Source organism: Leucoraja erinacea, chromosome 15, assembly GCF_028641065.1.
Source record: "Leucoraja erinacea ecotype New England chromosome 15, Leri_hhj_1, whole genome shotgun sequence".
Lineage (NCBI taxonomy): Eukaryota > Metazoa > Chordata > Chondrichthyes > Rajiformes > Rajidae > Leucoraja > Leucoraja erinaceus.
The window spans coordinates 37,283,018-37,302,479 of record NC_073391.1 but is presented as its reverse complement, the minus strand read 5'-3'; the positions used below and the strand labels follow the sequence as shown (position 1 = coordinate 37,302,479).

The following is a 19,462-nucleotide window of genomic DNA, read 5'->3' as shown; positions in this document are numbered from 1 at the left end:
CAGAATGTGTTCCAGAATATCGATTGGTAGACCACTAACAAAGTTATTTGCTGGGATTAAGTAATCCAGTTGTTCTCTGAATTTTTCTGGAATGCTGTAATTTTTTTAGAATAGAAGCAGATGGGCAAACACCAGGGCTGAAACAAGTTGTTCATTGTCTGTTATTTGCTATAAAAATAAAGTCTGCTCTTGTGCATCAAAGTGGTGCATTTTTACTTTGAACTGGAGCATAGAGGCAGAGTGTGAGAGAGGTATTGTATGTTTATCTGTGGGGATAATGTATGGAATGTGAAAATAACTACAACGATGTATCTTTCTTCTCTTTGAATCCTTGATTTAAAGCTATCTAGTCCAGTAAAACATCTGCTTTTTGCGTATGGTTTATTTTTTATTAATAAATGATAATGAGAGGGTTCTATACAGGATCCCGAAACCATCCATTGTTTTGTTTGTGAGTACAGGTCTTCTCCAGCATACAAACGTCCAACTTGTACGCTCCTGCATACAAATGAATGTTTGGGGAATTGGAAGCAAGGAACTGTTATCTGTTGTGGGGCTACTGGCATCTTCCTCCATGCACAAACTTGATTTGTGGTTGCATTCGACAAGAACTGTTCACTTTGCAAACAGCTCTTGGGAATTGAACCGTGTTGTAACCTGGCGACATCCTGTACTATCTATTTTTCAGGGAATGGCAAAATGTACACCCAAAGTGTACACTTTTGTTTGTTACTGCTTGTTAGTTGCCTGTGGAACATGCGCGAACATGCTGGGCTAATCCTCATTCAGGTCTTTGGAATTCGGTTGAGGAGTGGTCGAAGGGTGTGGGGTATGAGAGTGTGCTGATTTGAAGCCAGATTTGAGGTAAACACTAGATGAAGAGAAATCCCCCAGATGGTAGAGTGGGGGGGTTTTGAGGAGGAGTGGGAATTAACTTGGATATAGAGCATATTTTGAGGTTGGGGAGATGTAGGGTGGCTAGTATGCTTCAGGAATGTCCCATTGTTCAAACGGATATTCTCAGCAATCACTCTCGGGTACGGTACGTGCCTTGCAGTGCCTGGATAAGCACCTTGAAGCTGGAGAAGTTTATGTTACAGATGAAGCACTGTAGTTAGATTGTTTAAAAGTCATAATGTTTTCTGTGTGAAATATAGTAGGCTATAGTTCCAATTTAAATGCAGCTGCTCGCCTGCGTAGTTAATTTTATGCCATTTGCTTCAGGATTCTGTCCCCTTTCTGCTGACTGTTCTGTATTTGTACTCGTGCAAATTGATATCAAGCTTGATTTCTCTCTGTTTCCCTTTGACCCTGGCTGGTATATAGAGAATGTACTGTACCTAACCAATCCATGCAGCATTTATGTTAAACTTGACCAGGTTCCCATTCTTTTAATCTAAATCTTAAACAAAATCCCTCAAGTTCTTCCTCCCTCATGCTTTCCCCCATCTTCTCTTAAACACGTTTATATCTTTCACTTAAACCACTGTGGTGATGAGTTCCACATTGCTATCATTCTTTAAGTCCTTTTTTATAATTCCTTTTGGATTTCGCCGTGAACATTGATTTTGAAAGGGTTGTTCTTAAGTGGAAATATTTTCATATCCACTTTAGTGCCGTATTTTTAAAAGACTGCTATTTATAGGTACTCTCCTGCCTTCATTTCTCAGAGCAAAGAATCTCACTGTACCACTTCTTGACATGTGTATCACGTCTTTCTGCTACGTCTTTGTAAAGTATTCCTCTGGATTTCCGCTGTATTTCTTTAATCATGATATGGCACCAGAAATTAGAACAGTACTGCACAAGAAGCAGTAAGCACAACACTATACAAAGTGCTCTCGAGTGTGGTATGACCGAGATTGGTTAAAGGTTTAACGTAGCTTAGATTGGGTAGATTGGCATCTCTTTCTGCCAGAGGAGGTAGTTCTGGCTAGGATATCCTTTTGTTCCTCTACCTCAGTTTGTAGGGGAGACATGCAAAACTCCTAAGTAATACGTCACCTCCCTATTCATCCTCTGAAATTTACCATTAGAAAGAATCCATGGTTGTGTTGAATTTCATTTGGGGATCCAGTGTGGGTGATTCTGGGGGAGCCGGCATGCTTTAACATTGTCAGCGCCGTAGGTGACTGCTATTTGTATACATTGTGTATTCAAGCAAAGAATCTCACTGTAACTAGTCACATGTGACAAAGTATTCCTATTCCTCCAAACACTTATGACCTTGATAACCTTTTGAGCAATTCAATAACTGATCTGTTCTGTGTTCTGTGATTCCTTTTGTTCCTCTACCTCATTAGACATGCAACTCCTAAGTAATACGTCACCTCCCTATTCATCCTCTGAAATTTAGCATTTATTTGTGTTGAATTTCATTTGCCAATTCTGGAAGTTTATTAAAGTTCTATTGAAATTTGTTGCAATCCTCAGGAGTCCCATTCCAAACATCCCACTTCACCCATGCCGGGAGTATCATGAACATATATTTTACTCTTTTCTTTTAATTGGAGTATATATTTACAGCACTTTGATGGAATGGCATTTGGAATGTTTCCCACTGCAGTTTCACATTGTTGGCTACCACTATTTTTGTTTGTTGTATCTTACCAAATTCAGCCCCTCTGAATTGGCATTAATACATGATATATATCTAATAAATTCTCAATATTTACGTGATAGTTTTAAGCAGTGCAGGATAATGCAGGTGGATACGCTTGGATTCTATTCTCTGAGCACGAGACTCTGGAAAGCTTTGGCAGGTGCTGACTAGTTAGTGGCAGAATTATTTATAAGAAGCAGAAGATGGGGTATTTTAATAGCTGACAAGTGACAGAGCCTGCTGAATAAGTTATCCTGTCTAGAGGTAGATGGATATTTGTGGTTGGTGTAAGTGTTTCCTGAAGCCTTGTGGCGTTCAAAGATTTTGTTCCCTTGTGGTTATAAAGAGGCATGGGTTTGCAAAATACCTCTTTGATATGCACGTAAACAGTAGGTTTTATGTAACACATACTGTAAATAGTGATGGTATCTATTTGTGTTTCTTTGCAGCCTTGTGTTTGGAACCTTATATCCTGCTTATTATTCATACAAAGCTGTAAAAACCAAAAACGTGAAGGAATATGTAAGTACCTTTTTCCATTTTGCTAAAACGCTATCATTAAACTAAAAGTATTATTTTGCACTTTATTACTATAAATAGTATTTTGTCGCTCCTTTCTTTTGTTTAAATTTGAGCATGAGCGCATTGCATTAAAAATATATGCTTGTTAAGGAATTTTCAGGAATGTTTTTACTAAACAGTTTAATTAGTTTTCTTCCTATCAAGATACAAGATAATTCAATTGAAGGGCTTGGACTTGGCCTTTTGTTCTACTCCAGCAGGTAGCAATACCTGCTGTCAACTGGTTATAAGGTTTCTAAATTGCTCTCAGGATCAAATTGAACATAAGCTAACAGCACTAAGCACTTCCAAACAAGTAAATCATGAGTGGCTTTGGATGTGCGGAAAGAGGAATGACACCATGGTCATTCAAATACTCTTCCGCGTTTGGGGCCGAGACATGTTGTTGATCAGAGCAGATTTGATCAATTCAAACAAACTGCAGACGCTGGAATTCTGAAACAAAAGGCAAATGCTGGATGCACTCAGCATCGTCGGTAGGAGAGAAACACAAGGGCCGTTTTAAGTTGTAGATGCTTCAACAGAATTGGAAAGGCTGGGGAGACAAGTATGTTTTAAATTGCAGAGATAGAGAGAATGCCCCTGGTAGGGTGCTGACTGAAGTCACCAAGGCAACATTTACTTTAAAAGCCGTTGGGTGGAAGAAGATAAGTTGAAACAGAGATACAGATATGATAAGTACCTAATCAGCTTGATGCTGAACTAGGTGCCTGAACAAGGAACTGTTCCAGTCCTGACAGGAAAATGTTAACATGTGCATGCACACTTGCTGAATGAATGGAATATGGAAAGAGTAGGGAAGTAAGATCTCTCAAACAAATAACTGCATTTTTCGAAACAACATTTTTGATGAAAAGAAAACTAAACGTAAAATTGAGAAAATTATGATAATCAACAAAATGACTGTTAGTTCTGTGTAAACGAATCTTAGAAACATAGAAAATAGGTGCAGGAGTAGGCCATTCGGCCCTTTGAGCCTGCACCGCCATTCAATATGATCATGGCTGATCATCCAACTCAGTATCCTGTACCTGCCTTCTCTCCATACCCCCTGATCCATTTAGCCACAAGGGCCACATCTAACTCCCTCTTAAATATAGCCAATGAACTGGCCTCAACTACCTTCTGTGGCTTCTTAATTCATTCTGACTGCCTGACCTGCAGCATCAATGACCTGACCTGCAGCAACAATTTTCTATTTTTAGTTCTGGTCTTCCAGCAGATTATAAGTGTCAAATTATGTTGTAACATGGCTATTTCAGGGCAGAGGGTGAAGTGAATCCTTTTGCTTGATATAGTGTTGGCTGTAAGGCACCTCTGCAGTTCTGCACTGTGCCTGTGTACTCTTCATGGAATCCAATGGGACAGCACAGTCTCTGCATTCCCTGTGAAACATTTGCTGGGTCATCCTACTTGCAGATATGTGGGATTGTCTTGCGCTTAGAATCAGTTTAAGTTTTGCCTTCAGTTGAACTGATGTCAGTTATTTAACCCACTCTCTGGGTTAACCCGTGCAAGTACAGTTGACCAATTGAAATGTATAAAAGGCTGCTGGTGAGTGGGGTGCGGGTGGTTTAAAGCAGGTGGAGGTTTTTATTTGATTTGATTATTAACTTGTTTTTAATCATTTTTTACTTGGCTTTCAGAACACTTTAAATTTTAATGTGTTTGAGCATTTTTATTTGAGCTACAGGTCCCAAGTGATTTTGGCGTTCACAAATATTTGCTAACAGCAACCAGTTTAACAGCTGGTACGCCTTGGGGTAGGATGTTGCATGTTGTTGAAGCCAATGATTTGTGCACCTGGCCACATGCATTATGAGGGTCAGTGCACTGTATTACTCTGGGTCATTCCAACAAGCCAGCTTGTCTGGATCCTGAGGTTGCAGTCTTTAAATTAGCCATTCAGGACCCTGGTAAGAAGAAAAATAGACGCACTGTGCTGGAGTAACTCAGTGGGTCAGGCAGCATCTCTGAAGATTGTGGATGTGACGTTTCTGGTCTGGACCCTTAATCAGAATATATTCCAGATTGAGATCAATAGATGTTTGGATATCAAAGGATGCCCTGTTAGTGCAGGAAAATAGCACTTAGCTTCATGATCAACCACGATGCAGAGGTGGCATGAGGAGCCAAATGATGTCTTCCTACTTTTATGTTGTCTTATGTACGGCTGGTCTGAGCTGGTGAATGTAGTTGTACAATTTATATGGGGTATTTTAAAATTTCAGTGATGTACTTCCCCGTCTGTCAGTGCCAGTTATTATAAAGGTGTTATTATTTTTATTGAGTCATACAGCATAAAACCAGGCTTTTCTGTCCACCTCATCCGTGTTGACCAAGATGCCCCATGCAAGGGAGTCTTATGTGCCGTGGCTGGCCCATATCGCTCAAAACCTTTCCTATCTATGTACCCGTCCAAATGTCTTTTAAATGTTGTATTGTCCCTGCCTCAGCTATTTTATTTGGCAGCTCATTCGCCAATCTGTGAAAAAGTTGCCCATCGGGTTCCTATTACATTCTTTCCCTCTCACTTTAAACTTATGCCCCCTATTTCTTGATTTCCATATCCTGGGAAAAGGACTGCGCATATTTGTTAGCTCTTTAATAATTGGCTTTTGCACATTACTTGCACTTGTGGTTTGCAGTCTATCTGCGTGTGGGTGGCCACTGCTGAATTGTCAACATATGGACAGAGACATCCTAACAGTATAAACTGTCCAGAGGAAAACTGGTGTAATTGTCGAAGATTCTCTTTTTGTTTGTCTAGCAACAGAAATAACATTTAAAGAAAAAAAAAAACCCAGCAGTGTCTCCTTAACAAAAGTAATACGCGTGGAAGTCAAAACAGAAAAATTACATCATTCCATTCGTAGATGGGACAGACTTATGGGATTATCTTGAACTTGGAATAGATTTAAGTTTTGCCTTCAGTTCAACAGATGTTAGTTATTTATTCAAGGCTGTTCCTTGGGATTGCCTGTGCTTTTGAGAAGAGGCACTGTTTTTAACCTTGGAGTTGATCTGATGAAGGCTAAAGTAAGTTTAATTTGGCTTTACAGTGCTGACTTTTGGCACTCAGCTTGGATGTTGCTGACGTAAGCGGCACTAAGGCAGCCAAACCCCAAAGGTTGTTTTCAGTTGGTAAAAATTTCATTGTCATGTAAGTTGCCATTCCATGTGGTTATGTTCTATGTATAAGTTGTGACAAGCTTGTTCATATGCAGTTCTTCCAGTAATTCCTCCTCACTTATGTGCCTCACCCATTATATAATTGAGAGGGTGCACCAGTTTAAAATCAAGTTGTTTTTCTGGAGCAACTGACGTCGTCTTAATTGCTGAAAATGTTTCAAACCCTGCCTGATCTACATTGGTCTTGAGGTGTTAATTGTTAGTAAATTCCCCACATGGACTCCCAAAAGTATGTTTTTAAATCCATTTATTTGGCATAATATAACTTCTGTCCACTTTTAAGTCTGAGTTGTACAGCACAGAAACAGGTCCAACTCGTCCATGCTGACCATCATGCTTATCTGCGCTCATTCTATTTGCCCTCGTTAGATCCATGGCCCTCAATTCCCTTCCTGTCCAAGTGGTTTTTAAACACCATCAATGTATTTGTCTCTACTATTTCTTCTAGCAATTCATTTCATATAACCACCAGCCCCTATGGAAATGCTTCTCCCTCTTTATTTCCTTTAAATTTCCCCTGTCTGACATTCAAGTTGGACCTTCTATTTTTAGACTCTCTCCTCACCATATGAAAATATCTGTGGCTTTCTACCGTATTTATGCCCCCTCAAATTTTATAAACCTACAAAGGCTGCACCACAGACTCCTAAAGTGAGAATAAATTATCTTTATCTCTACATCACTCCATTTCTGGCAAATCTCTTTCTGTGGCCAACCTCAAGCACTACTCTGGACTTTTTTTTAGTTTCTAATTATGTATTGACACAAATGTTTGTTTTTTTGGCACTGTCTTCTATATTTTGTGTAATCTGTGTATAAATTTTGCCTATAAAGAAGGGTCTCCACCCAAAAAGTAATGTATCCATGTTCTCCAGAGGTGCTTCCTGATCCGCTGAGTTTCTCCAGCACTTTGTATATATTTTTTGTAAACCAGCATCTGCAGTTCCTTGTATCTTCTTGTTTTTGTGTGTGTTTGTCTAAATCTGTGCCTATGATACTGCTGCAAGCAAGCTTTTTCATTGTATTTGTGCCTCACCATGTTCATGCATATGATTATAAACTTGAAACTTGCAGGCGAACATGGGCTGAGAAACTGAGTCTGTGTCCTTTTTTATAAACCAGCATCTGCAGCTCCTGGTGTCTATGTCTTGAAACTTTAAACTTGGGTGATGAGCCTCAATCATATTTGTCTTTACTCCTAATCCAAACCATGACACTCTCCCAATCGTCATAAGCAGTCGGCAATTGTGAAGTATTATGTTGGGAAGTGTAAACTCTGGAAAGCTGTTTATACACAAACCCATTTCCCTGTTTCTTATTATTTCTAAAATATTCAGAAATTTGTTGATCTTGAGTACAAGCTGTGACTGAGCCGTCTTAGCCCTCTTTGAGGTAGAACATTCCAAAACCTTTTGAAAGAAGAACATTCTGATTTGGTGCTGGTTATTTTGAATCTGTGATCATGAATTCTGGACTTCTCAGATGAGGGAAACAACATCCTAACACCTACCCTGTCCAATGATATTGGCCTTCAAGCCCAAAGCTTTTGGCACCCCGTGGTGGCTCTTTTCTGTTGAAATATATTAAAGCAGTTAAAAAGGCTGTAAAACAAAAGTGCACATACTGAGATAATGGTAGGGCTGACTCCTTTTTTCAGATAGATGCTTGTTCATAGTTCTCTGCCTGTGCATTGAAATATAAGAAATGCCTTGTTCAGCCATGTCATGTTAGCCAGATGGAGTCAGCAGTATAATTGAAGCAGTATAATTTAGACTGTCTAAAATCATCTCAAAATAAGCATGGTTGCTGAACCATATCATTAGAGTAATAATAGTATGGGAGAAATGGATGGTCAGGTTGATTAAAGTCAATTAAGGTCCAACATTACTTATCCTACCAGCAATTTTGAAATGACATCCGTTCATTTTATTTCATTCACTCACTAAAAATAACACTTTAATTGCTAAGAGAGTTTCAACTGATATATATCATCACGTAACTTTAAGGTCATTCATACACCTGGGTCAGCCAATGAGCAGTGCAAATAATAGATATAGGTAGATTTCATTTTGCTGTTAGTGTGCTTTTTCTCTTCCATAGTTTTTTTTTTAACCCAATCTGTTCAGCATAATTGGCAGGAAATCCATCCAACCCCCGGTTATTAGTTTTTGTTCAGTGCCCTTATTCCAGCTTCCTCTTCTTCCAGCATCTCTAAATGAGGGATTCTACAAATATAATTACATATTTCAGCCGCTTGACTTCATTCTGTCTCATTAATCTTGTTAGCGTGACTATTTTAATTCTTCCGTTTCAGGAGAGGTGCTCATGCAGATTACTTGTGTTCATTAATTCAAATATCATGTAAAATATGGTTCTGTCTTTGTCTTTTTCAGGTTCGTTGGATGATGTACTGGATTGTTTTTGCCCTTTACACGATACTTGAAACTTTTGCAGATCTCACTATTGCATGGTAAGGACCACAAAATAGGACGCAATGAAGTTTGCAGCTAATTTAAACGACTGGTAATTGTTTAACAAAAAAATTGATAAAAGATAGAAAATTACTGAAATCGTAATGATGAAATTATGCTTATCCTTATGCTTTATATTGCTGAGTACTGCAGAGGCATGAAATTAAAACTCGAGTTGATCCAAACCTATCCTGAATCAGGTGACTTTTTATTTTGATACCTGCATATACGGTTTTGGAATGTACTTCCAGATTCTGTTCATCCTGGCTCAAACCAAGCCATCAATAAAATAGTTTTCAACATGCAACCTGACGTGACCCATGTTGGGTAACACTGGGCTTGGGTCAGGTAGCTGGGTTCTACTGCAGCGTATTTGAGGGCTGAAGAAAAATAAACTGCAAGAGTACAAACAGTGAATGCAATCTGTTCTGGTTAGGGCACTCATTTATCTCTCACTGAAGACAATATATTTGACGGTATATCAATTGAAGTCATGTACTTATCATCAGTTTTGCAACAATTTGTTGTTTAGTCCTTTCGCCAGCAAGCCGCTTAGAGTGAGCAATTAAGATTTATGAAGTACTTTCTGGCTCTATTAATAAATGTCCCCATTCTTGATATCTGCTGGATAAAAAGTGGTCCTGTTTTATCTGGACTTTAAAATTATTTGTCAAAATGTCAGTGGGTGAGGTTTCAACGATAAAAGTCTTACAGCGTGGAAACGGGCCCTTCAACCCAACTTGCCCTTCGGCCCGACATGTCCCATCTACACAAGTCCCACCTACCTGCATTTGGCCCACACCCCTCTAAACCTACCCTATCCACGTACCTGTCTAAATGTTACTTAAATTTTCTTTTAAAATTATATTTTATTTAACAGTTAGAATGTATTAAGCGAAACCCAAAGCAGAACCTGAGACTAATTTAGAAACCGAAGATGGATATAAAATGCTGGTGCAACTCGGTGGGACAGGCAGCATCTCTGGCGAGATGGAATGGGTCACGTTTTGGGTCGAGACCCTTCTTTGGTCTGAATCCAGCTTTTTGTGTCATTCGTCGACTAATTTAGATTTACTGGATTAAATAGACTTCTACAGTAGTAGATGGCTCTTCTAGTTTACAGTTCTAAAATCTGTTCAATTTTCTGAATCTTCTAAGTATGTTAAGCAAAAGTTAACATTGGTGTATCCTTGTTGATCAAAATGTTGATGGAAGTTGAAGTTGTGGGCAGGATGCAGAGAGGCTTCAACAAGGCATGGACAGGTTAAGTGAATTTGTGAGTATGCGGCAGATGGAAAAAATGTGAAGCCATCTGCCTTGTTGGAAAAAATGTACAGTATGTCCCTAGAAATGTTGAGAGCTTGAAGTATTGTGCATCGGGACCTGGGTTTCCTTGCCTATCTAAAAGTTAATGCAGATATATCAAGTAATTAGGAAACCACATGGTATAATGATGTTTATTGCAAAAGGTTTTATGTACAAAAGTAAAAATATCTTATTGAAATAGGATCCTATTAAGTTAATTCCTTCATGTTGTGTGTAGTTATGTCACTTTTGATGGGGAAATAAACCAGCAAGAGAGAATCACTAATGTTCACAAGTTTAATTCTGGATTTGGGGTTGGGGATTCAAGAGAGACTAAGCAGACTGGGGTTGCAGTTTCTAGCACTCGGAGCGCGAGGTGATTTTTTTTTTTTAATGGCAACATCTGAGGTTCTAGCGGAGAGATTGACAAGGGGCAATCTATGTTCTGCGGGGTGTCAAACTTTATCTAAAGGGCAGCAGATCTTTTGAATTTCAACTCTTGGCAGTGGAGTTACTGAGTATATTCACAGCAGAGCTCAAGAGATATTCTAGTAGTACACAATATACGGTTAGCCCAGGAAAGGGTGCTTGGATAAAAGATCAGACATATTTAAATCCAAATGATTTGCCTCTGCAACTTTTATGTTCTTCAGCATCTGCTTTGTACTGTCCGTGCCATTCTGGTGTTTGGTGCAACTTCTTTAGTCCTTTTTTATTCATATTCTCGTGTTTTTCAGAGATTGTTTGCAACTTTTTTCATTCATCATGACAATTTTGAGTTCTTACTTTTAAAAAACCAGCACATAATTCATGGGTAAAAAAGAATTGCAGATGCTGGTTTCAATCAAAAGTAGACACAAAATGCTGGAGTAACTCATTGGGTAAGGTAGCATCTCTGGAGAGAAGGAATGGTAGATGTTCCCGGAACGTCGCCCATTCCTTCTCTTCAGAGATGCCGCCTCACCCGCTGAGTTACTCCAGCATTTTGTGTCTACCTTCAATATGTCATGGGTGACAGGCAATCCGGCAAATAGCTGTGGCCTGGATAAATTCGGTGTTTCCACACACACACACCACCACACACACACACACACACACCACACACACACACACACACACACACACACACACACACACACACACACACACACACACACACACACACACACACACACACACACACACACACACACACCACACCCTGCATGATTTCTGATCTCTTTTCCATCAATTCTTTCCCATTAGATCCTTATGGATGCTGTCTTTTTAACGCATCCCTTGGTGTACATTTACAGTATTGTAGACAAAGAGAATGTACACCTAGTGGTCTTGCTATTTTTGGTGAACAGCATCAATCCTGAAGATGTGGGCGCTTTAAAGATTTCTGTGTATTGTTTCTGCCTGTGAATGATTTTGCACGTGGCTAAAGAATTTCCAAATGATCTTTCAGAGGATCCTGCATATAAAGCTCATTTCACAAGGTGAGGGCTTGTTTTTCCGAGTATTGTGGCTTGAATAGATTGGTTAAGATGGAAACCTGTAGGAATAAATGGGTCTTTTGTTGTTCAGCGATCTGTAACAACAATTGGGTTGCCGAGGTGTTCAGTTCTGGGGCCTCAGCTATTTACAGTTAATGTTAATGACTTGGATGAACATGCTGAGTAGATTGTATCCGAGTGTGCTGATGATACAAAGAGGTGTAAAAGTAAGTTTTATGAAGAGACAAAGATTCTTCCTGGAAAAACCTTTTCACAGTATGGTTTGGGAAGAGCTCCATCCACGACCGCAAGAAATTGCAGCACATTGTGGACGCAGCCCAGACCATCACACAAACCAACCTCCTTTCTATTGACTCCATTTATACCTCACGCTGCCTCGTCAAGGCCAGCTGCACAATCAAGGAGAGTCGCACCTTTGCCACTCCCTGTTCTCCCCTCTCCCATCGGGCAAAAGGTAAAGAAGTGTGAAAGTGCACACCTCCAAATTCAGGGATAGTTGCTTCCCAGCTGTTATCGGGCAACTGAATCATCTTGCCACAACCAGAGAGTAGTGCTGGACGACTACCTCTTTGGTAACCCTTGGAGTATCCTTGATCGGAATTTGCTGGCTTTATCTTGCACTAAACATTATTCCCTTATCAACTATCATAATAGTGTAAATGATGCGATTGTAATCGTGTATTATTTTCCTGCTGACTGGCTAGTATGCAACAAAAGCTTTTAGCTGTATCTCAGCTGTTGTGACCATAAATTTAACTGATTTTGATTCCACCTTGAATCGTTTGAGTCACTTAAAAAAAAAAACATCACGTGCCACAAAATTGCAAATTGGGATAGAAGACTTGGCTGTGACTGGACAACTCCCAAAAGGTTAATTTTCAGTGGTATAGTATGAAACATGCCTTCATATGAAATCATTGAGTAGATTTACAAACTTGACATACAAGTCTAACCTGCTACTCAAATAGAAACATGTAAAAAGAATGGTTGCGTTTCAATATTTTCTTCATGAGATTCTTGTTGAGCACCTTAGAATGTTTTATAACGCTGTAAACACTATATGAATGCAAGCTTTTGTGCTTAATAAATAAATGGCATTGAGAGTTATATGCACAATAAATGTTATAGATTAAAACGGGTTCTGCGTAGTTGAAGATCCTTAGGAAACATAACTAACTAAACAAGATGGAACGTATATTTTTAGTGAGGGGCAATTTCTAACATTTGCTGTGCGTCTCTTAATTACCTAATAGATTGGATTAAACAAACAAAGGAACTACATGTCCAGATTTTACTTACTATTTTGACACAGTTTTGTAAAGAAGTAGGAAAATGGGGAGAAGATGAGGTAGGGGGTGAACTCTAAACTGGTTGCCTTGGGAATTTTTTGATTCTGCAATCATCAATGAAATATTCTTTCAATTGTAATATTTATAACTTTGTTTCTCACTGAAGATGTTAATGACCAAGTTGGTGAGGTCTTATAAGTTGCACACTATTTGCGTGCAAATCCAAAGGGAAGTTGAATTGAACTAAGATTCCAGAGAGGCAAAGTCTCTAAAAATTTTTTTTTTTTTAATTTTCATCTTGGAAATATTTCAATGAGCTATTATAACTTTGTGTACAAGAGTTGGGACAAAATGATCCAGCTGTACAAGTCGTTGGTCATGAGTCGGATTCATGCAGTAGAGAAATGGGCGCTTTGGCCCAACTCATCCATGCTAACCAAGATGCCTATTTGAACGAGTTCTAGTTTCCAATGTCCCCATGTCTTTAAATGTTGTTCTTGTACCTGCCTCAACCATTTAATTTGGCAGCACTCTCCATATACCCACCACTCGCTCTGTTGAAAATGTTGCCCCTCGGGTTCCTGTTGCATCTTTCCCCTCTCACCATAAACCTACACCCTCTTATTGTTTAAGTTCAGGCTTGGAGTACTGTTTGCAGTTCTGGTTGCCCAGCTACAGGAAGGATGTCATTAAGCTGTCATTATTTATCCAGGCCGCACCTAATTTAAAGGTGCAGAAGAGATTCACGAGTTGTTATCTGGGCATGGAGCATGAGTTATATGGCTAGGCTGTGGCATTTCTTTGTAAAGTGAGAATTGAGGGGTTGGCCTTATTGAACTATCACAAGGGGCATTGATAAAGTGAACGCTCAGTTTTTCCCCCAGAGTAGAGGATTCTAAAATTGGAGGGTATAGACTTAAGGTGAGAGGGGGAGAGATTTAAGAGGGACCTTGGGCATTTTTTTTCACTTAAGGGGTAGTCGGTATCTAGATTCAGCTGCCAGAGAAACCTATAGAAGTGGATATAACTATGACTTTCTAAAGGTATTGAAACTGATATATGGATGGGAAGAGTTAAAAGGGATAACTCTACGACTATAACTAAGTTTGTACTAGTTTGGAGGAGATGATTGTAAACAAAGTTTATTTCTAGTTTGTCCAAGTGACTAAGAGCATATTAAACTGAGCTAGTTGCACTATATTTCGCTTTATAAGTATTTGTCTTTGTTTGCAGGTTTCCACTGTACTATGAACTTAAAGTTGCATTTGTTATTTGGTTATTGTCTCCGTACACACGAGGCGCAGGAGTACTTTACAGAAAGTTTCTACATCCTCTTCTTTCCTCCCGTGAGAGAGTAAGTAATCCTGCTGTTGGAACTTCTAACTATAGTTTCAGTTTTAAGTTAATCCCACTTAAGGGCCTGTCCCACTTTCACGACCTAATTCACGACCTATTTTACTCGTGGACATTTTTCATCAGGCTAGACAAATGCCCCGACCTACTTGATGCCACGAGTACCTACGAATAGCATCACAAACTCCTACGACCTCTTGACGACCATGAATCGAGGGCAAATGGCAGAGGTCGTGAATTAGGTCTTGAAAGTGGGACAGGCCCTTAACAATGATATTTATGAGCAGATTTTGTGAGTATAGGATTGACTGTGGCATAGTCCTAAGATGTTGGTTTCATTGTTCTATTAATATTGTCAGTAACATTTATCCTGTACCTTGTATCTTGGAAAAAAAACATTTGTTCTGTCACAAAATAAACTACATTTATTAAGTGTGAGTATATTGATATTGTGCACTGTGAGAAACATACTCCAAAAGATTAATGATAAAATTAATCTGTACATTGTGATTTATGCTTGCTTCAGGAGATTGATGAGTATATTAGTCAAGCTAAAGATCGAAGCTATGATACAATGGTGAAATTTGGAAAGCAAGGTCTAAATCTAGCTGCAACTGCTGCTGTGTCCGCTGCGGTAAAGGTGAGTAGTGTGCGTTTTGCTAGGATTTAAAGATCCGGCCTTGTAGAAATCCCAATGTGTTGTAAGGTCTGAATTTTATAAAATTTTGGGGCGGTTTACAGAATGCATTCTACTTATTTTCCTTTGCATTATGTGAACAAATAAGGTTTAATGCATGCCTTTTCAGCACATGCCCAGACGTATGTGTGACACAGAATGAAAGAAACAATAATACACTGCCTTATCATGCATTAGACTTTTTTTTACAAATATGTATTGTTAAAGTGGAATGTTTAGCAGGATAATCACTGCTGTTGTACTGCCCCAATCGAGTTGAGGCAAAAAAAAAACTATTGAAATTAGTAGAACATTTCCACATGTCTTATCCCCAAAGCTGCTTCGGTTTCCTGTTAAGAAATTAACATTTTAAATATTGGACGTCTTTATAAAACCTCTTTTATAGTCCAAGAGTTAATGCACATTTAAAAATGTGGTTCAAAGCCAATAAGTTTTAATTCTGAACTGTGTTTTATGTAAAAAATATGAAATTCTTCACTGACTTGTCCTTTCCCTCTGTCTTAATTCTAACTTTGATATTGCTTTCTCTTGCCTATACTTGCAAACTCTTTTGCAGGATAATTACTCAGCTTTCTGCTGTTGTACTGGCCCAATCAAGTTGAGGTAATGAGACTATTGGCATCAATGGATAACTGCTGTGGCTATATTTTTTTATAAGTTAAGGGTGAATGCACTAATTAACTTATTGTCCCCTTATATTTGTGGGGAGGGGGGGGGGGGGTTTAGGATGATTCCTATAAAAAAATATAATTGTACTGTGGCTTTTGAAGCTATTAATGGCATGTTCATCCGAAGGGTATCCTAGGGCTTAATTATCTCTGACTTTTTGGTAATATAAATGTTAGGTTTCAAACAGATTTTGAAAGCAATTTATTATGATTAACAAACCAAAAATGTAATAAAGTGTGATGACTTTTAAAAATGATTAAAAAAGTTGTTACCAGCAAATGAGAAATATAAACTGCAACAATAGTTGTAATTAATACTGATTTTGTTTTGGAACCTGAAGTCTTCTTGCAGCAACCTGTCAATAAGTGTAGGTCCCTGACCTGATGTATAACCCAACCTTTCTGTGGTCAGCATCTATTTTGGAGTTTATTTTTCTGAGCGGAAAATAGTTAAGTCACAAATTTTAGTGGTAGTTTTTAAATTATTTGCAATTTCCCCCTTAAACCATTCAAAACGGTTTAGAAGTTCAACCTCTTGTGCTCACTATGAACAGGACAGTGCGGTTCCCTGTTTACATAATCATCATGAAGCTAGTTTAAAAGAAAAGAACATAATTTGGCTCCTGCTTTTTACCTAGAAGTACTTTGATCATCTTAACGATGTTAAACGAAGAAAAATTGCATGCAAATATGCTGCCTTGTTGCTTATGCTCATCTTTCTTTCTTTCTTTTTTTTAAAGTTATTGATATCTGGCTTGGAATATTTGTGGGGGAAACCTTAGCTGTTTAATGTGAGCTTCATTGTGTTGAATCCCACTGTTCCGTACGTTGCCAGACAATTCATGAAAAAGTTCTGAAACTGTTTAGCCAAAATTATTTTCGCCAAGATTAGTCTATCTCTGTTTGTATTCCATATTGGTGAAGGTAATGATGAACTCGAAGAACAAAAATACCACTCATCTGAAAAGAGTGCAGAAAAGATTTGCGAGGATCTGAGGTATAGGGAGAGATTGGGCAGGCTTAGACGCTATTCCTTTGAGCACAGGAGGCTAAGGGATGATTTTGTAGAGGTCTATATAATCAATGGGCGGGGGGGGAGGGAGAGAATTGATAGGTTGAATGCAGAGAGTCTTTTCCCCAAGGTAGGGGAATCGAGAACTACAGAGCATATATTTATGCTGAGAATGGAAAGATAGGAGCCTGAGAGACAACTTTTCCCTTCAGAGGGTGGTGGGTGTATGGAATGAGCTGCCAGAGGAAGAAGGCGCAATAATAACATTTGAAAGACATTTCGACAGGTACATGGATTGAAAAAGTTTAGAGGCATGTGGTCAAATGATGGGAAATATGACTAGCTTAGAGGGGACATCTTGGTCAACATGAACCAGATGGAGCAAAGGGCCTGTTTCCATATTCTAGGATTCTATGCCTTGAATCTAACATTTGATGCATGTTATGGCAGTGGTGGTTATCCCTTAGTTGAATATGCATATTCCACGGAAGAGGAATCTGGGTGCTGATGCAGTTGGATATTTGATCTCAAAATCCAGATCATATAATTTCTGAACTATTCTCAACTGGTGCTGATTTATGTAAAATTCAGTTGGCCCTGAATAGTAGCTGAAGTATAGCCAAACGTACTTTATTTATTTACCCCCCCCCCCCCATTAATTTGAGATTGTCAACTCAGTGTAATACCCCTTTCAACAAGGTCTCATTTAAGACGGAGGAAGTAAAACTGGCACTTTCTTAGTTTTTGGTAGACAAAAATGCTGGAGAAACTCAGTGGGGTGAGGCAGCATCTATGGAGCAAAGGAAATTAGTTTTTCCTGGTTGATGCTCATCACACTCAATTGAGAGCAAAGGAAGACTTTTTTTTTGCAATTGATTCATAACAATGAATGCACTTTTGATCTTGTTTTTCTATGCAGAGTCAAGGTGCAATTACTGAAAAGCTGAGGAGTTTAAGTATGCATGACTTGACAACCATACAAGGTGATGAACCAGTAGGACACCGTTCCTTAACTGGTGGTGCAGATACCAGAAAGAAGGCTAAACATTTGCCCAGAGAAGACTTCAGTAAGTAATTTAAAGCGCAAAATTTTCCGCAAAGTGACGCAATGTTTGTACGACTTGATATTTTTCCAAAAACGAAGCAGTGAATCTGGTCCTGAGAAATATCAGGCATGGTGGATTTCTGGTTCATTCAGGGTGGATTATAGGGTGGAAGGGGGGCATGAGGAAGGAGCAACTAAGATATTGGACTTTCTAAGGTTTTGTTCTGAAGAGTGATCCCAAGCAAGATTGTTTTAATTGTCATATGTACTGACAACGGAACAACAAAATTCTTACTTGTTGCAGCTTAACAGTTCCACACGCACAATAGTAGACAACTTGTAACAATCAATTAATAACCATAATACCAGGTAACCGGGATAGTGCAAAAAAAACAAAACAACTTCTGTACTGCAATCAAAGACACTGTCTATGGAAGGTTAGTGTTGTGGAGTGTTCAAGTGTCTGATGGTTGCTGGGAAGAAGCTGTTTTTGAATGTGGTAGTCACAATTTTCAGGATCCTACACCTTTTTATCCAATGGTAATAGTGAAATGAGAGTGCGGCCAGGGTCGTGTGGGTCTTTGATATTGCCTCTTGTAGATCCCTTTGAATTTGGGAATGTCTGCAACCTGTGATACACCAGCCAGTGTCTACCACTCTTGATAGCCTCCTTTGTTGTGTGTTCGAATTGCTGAACCAGGCCGTGATGCAACCACTGTACACCTGCAGGGGATCAATGGAGTATCCATCATTATACCAAATCTGCTCAATCTTCCAAGGAAGTAGAGGTGCTAATGAGTTTTCTTTGTGATTACATTGATGTGCTGGGACCATGACAGATCCTGAGAGATATGCACACCCAGAAGCATGAAACTTTTGACTCGTTCCACTTCATCAATGAAGACTGGTTCCTGGATCCCTGGCTTTCCCCTCCTGAAGTCAACAATCAGCTCCTTGGTAGACACAAAGCTGGAGTAACTCAGCAGGACGGACAGCGTCTCTGGAGTGAAGGAATGGGTGATGTTTCAGGTCGAGACCCTTCTTCTCGACCCGAAACATCACCCATTCTCTCCAGAGACGCTGCCAGTCCCGCTGAGTTACTCCAACTTTTTTTGTCTATCTTTGGTTTAAAAAAACATCTGCAGTTCCTTTCTATACATTTAATCGGCTACTTGATCTTGCCGACATTGAGAGCAAGATTATTGTCCTGGCACCCTTCAATTCAATTTTCAATCTCCTGTAATCTGACACATCGTTACCTATTATTTGCTCAACAACAGTGACATTGTCTGAGAATTTAAAGATGGCGTTGGAACTGTCTGGCTACATAATCATGGGTATAGAGAACATTGAGCAGGGGACTGAATGCACTGCCTTGATGTGTTTCTGTGTTGGTGGTTATATTTGATTTTGTATCGGTTTAAGATCTGACGATAGCCTGTCCTTGAGTTGTGGCTTGTTTGGATAGAATGATCAAAGCATAATTGCTATTGGATTGTTCATGACTTCTTAAACTACAGATCCCAAATATGAGTATTAGACCTTTGGTTGTGTTGGATAAGCATGTGGTTGGGGTAAGCTGGAGGTGACTTGCTGGGCATAATTCTTAATTTATTCTATTTTGTAGTGCTTAATTTTGAACCAGGAATTCTCAGTCTTAATATCTGAGAAGTTTGATGTTATAACAGATTTTAATTAAATCATGTAGTTATGGTAATGTGTATCTTAAATTATTTGCAGCAGCACG

General features: G+C 39.0%; 1 protein-coding gene across 1 annotated transcript in view; it reads left to right on the top strand.

Moving 5' to 3' along the window:
- reep3b (receptor accessory protein 3b) overlaps positions 1-19,462 on the top strand; it is a 44,115-nt gene that overhangs the window by 15,523 nt on the left and 9,130 nt on the right. The window contains exons 2-6 of the mRNA XM_055647188.1: positions 3,052-3,124; positions 8,770-8,846; positions 14,174-14,294; positions 14,820-14,933; positions 17,590-17,737. Coding sequence (XP_055503163.1) covers positions 3,052-3,124; positions 8,770-8,846; positions 14,174-14,294; positions 14,820-14,933; positions 17,590-17,737 — 533 coding nt within the window. The remainder of the gene's footprint in view (positions 1-3,051; positions 3,125-8,769; positions 8,847-14,173; positions 14,295-14,819; positions 14,934-17,589; positions 17,738-19,462) is intronic.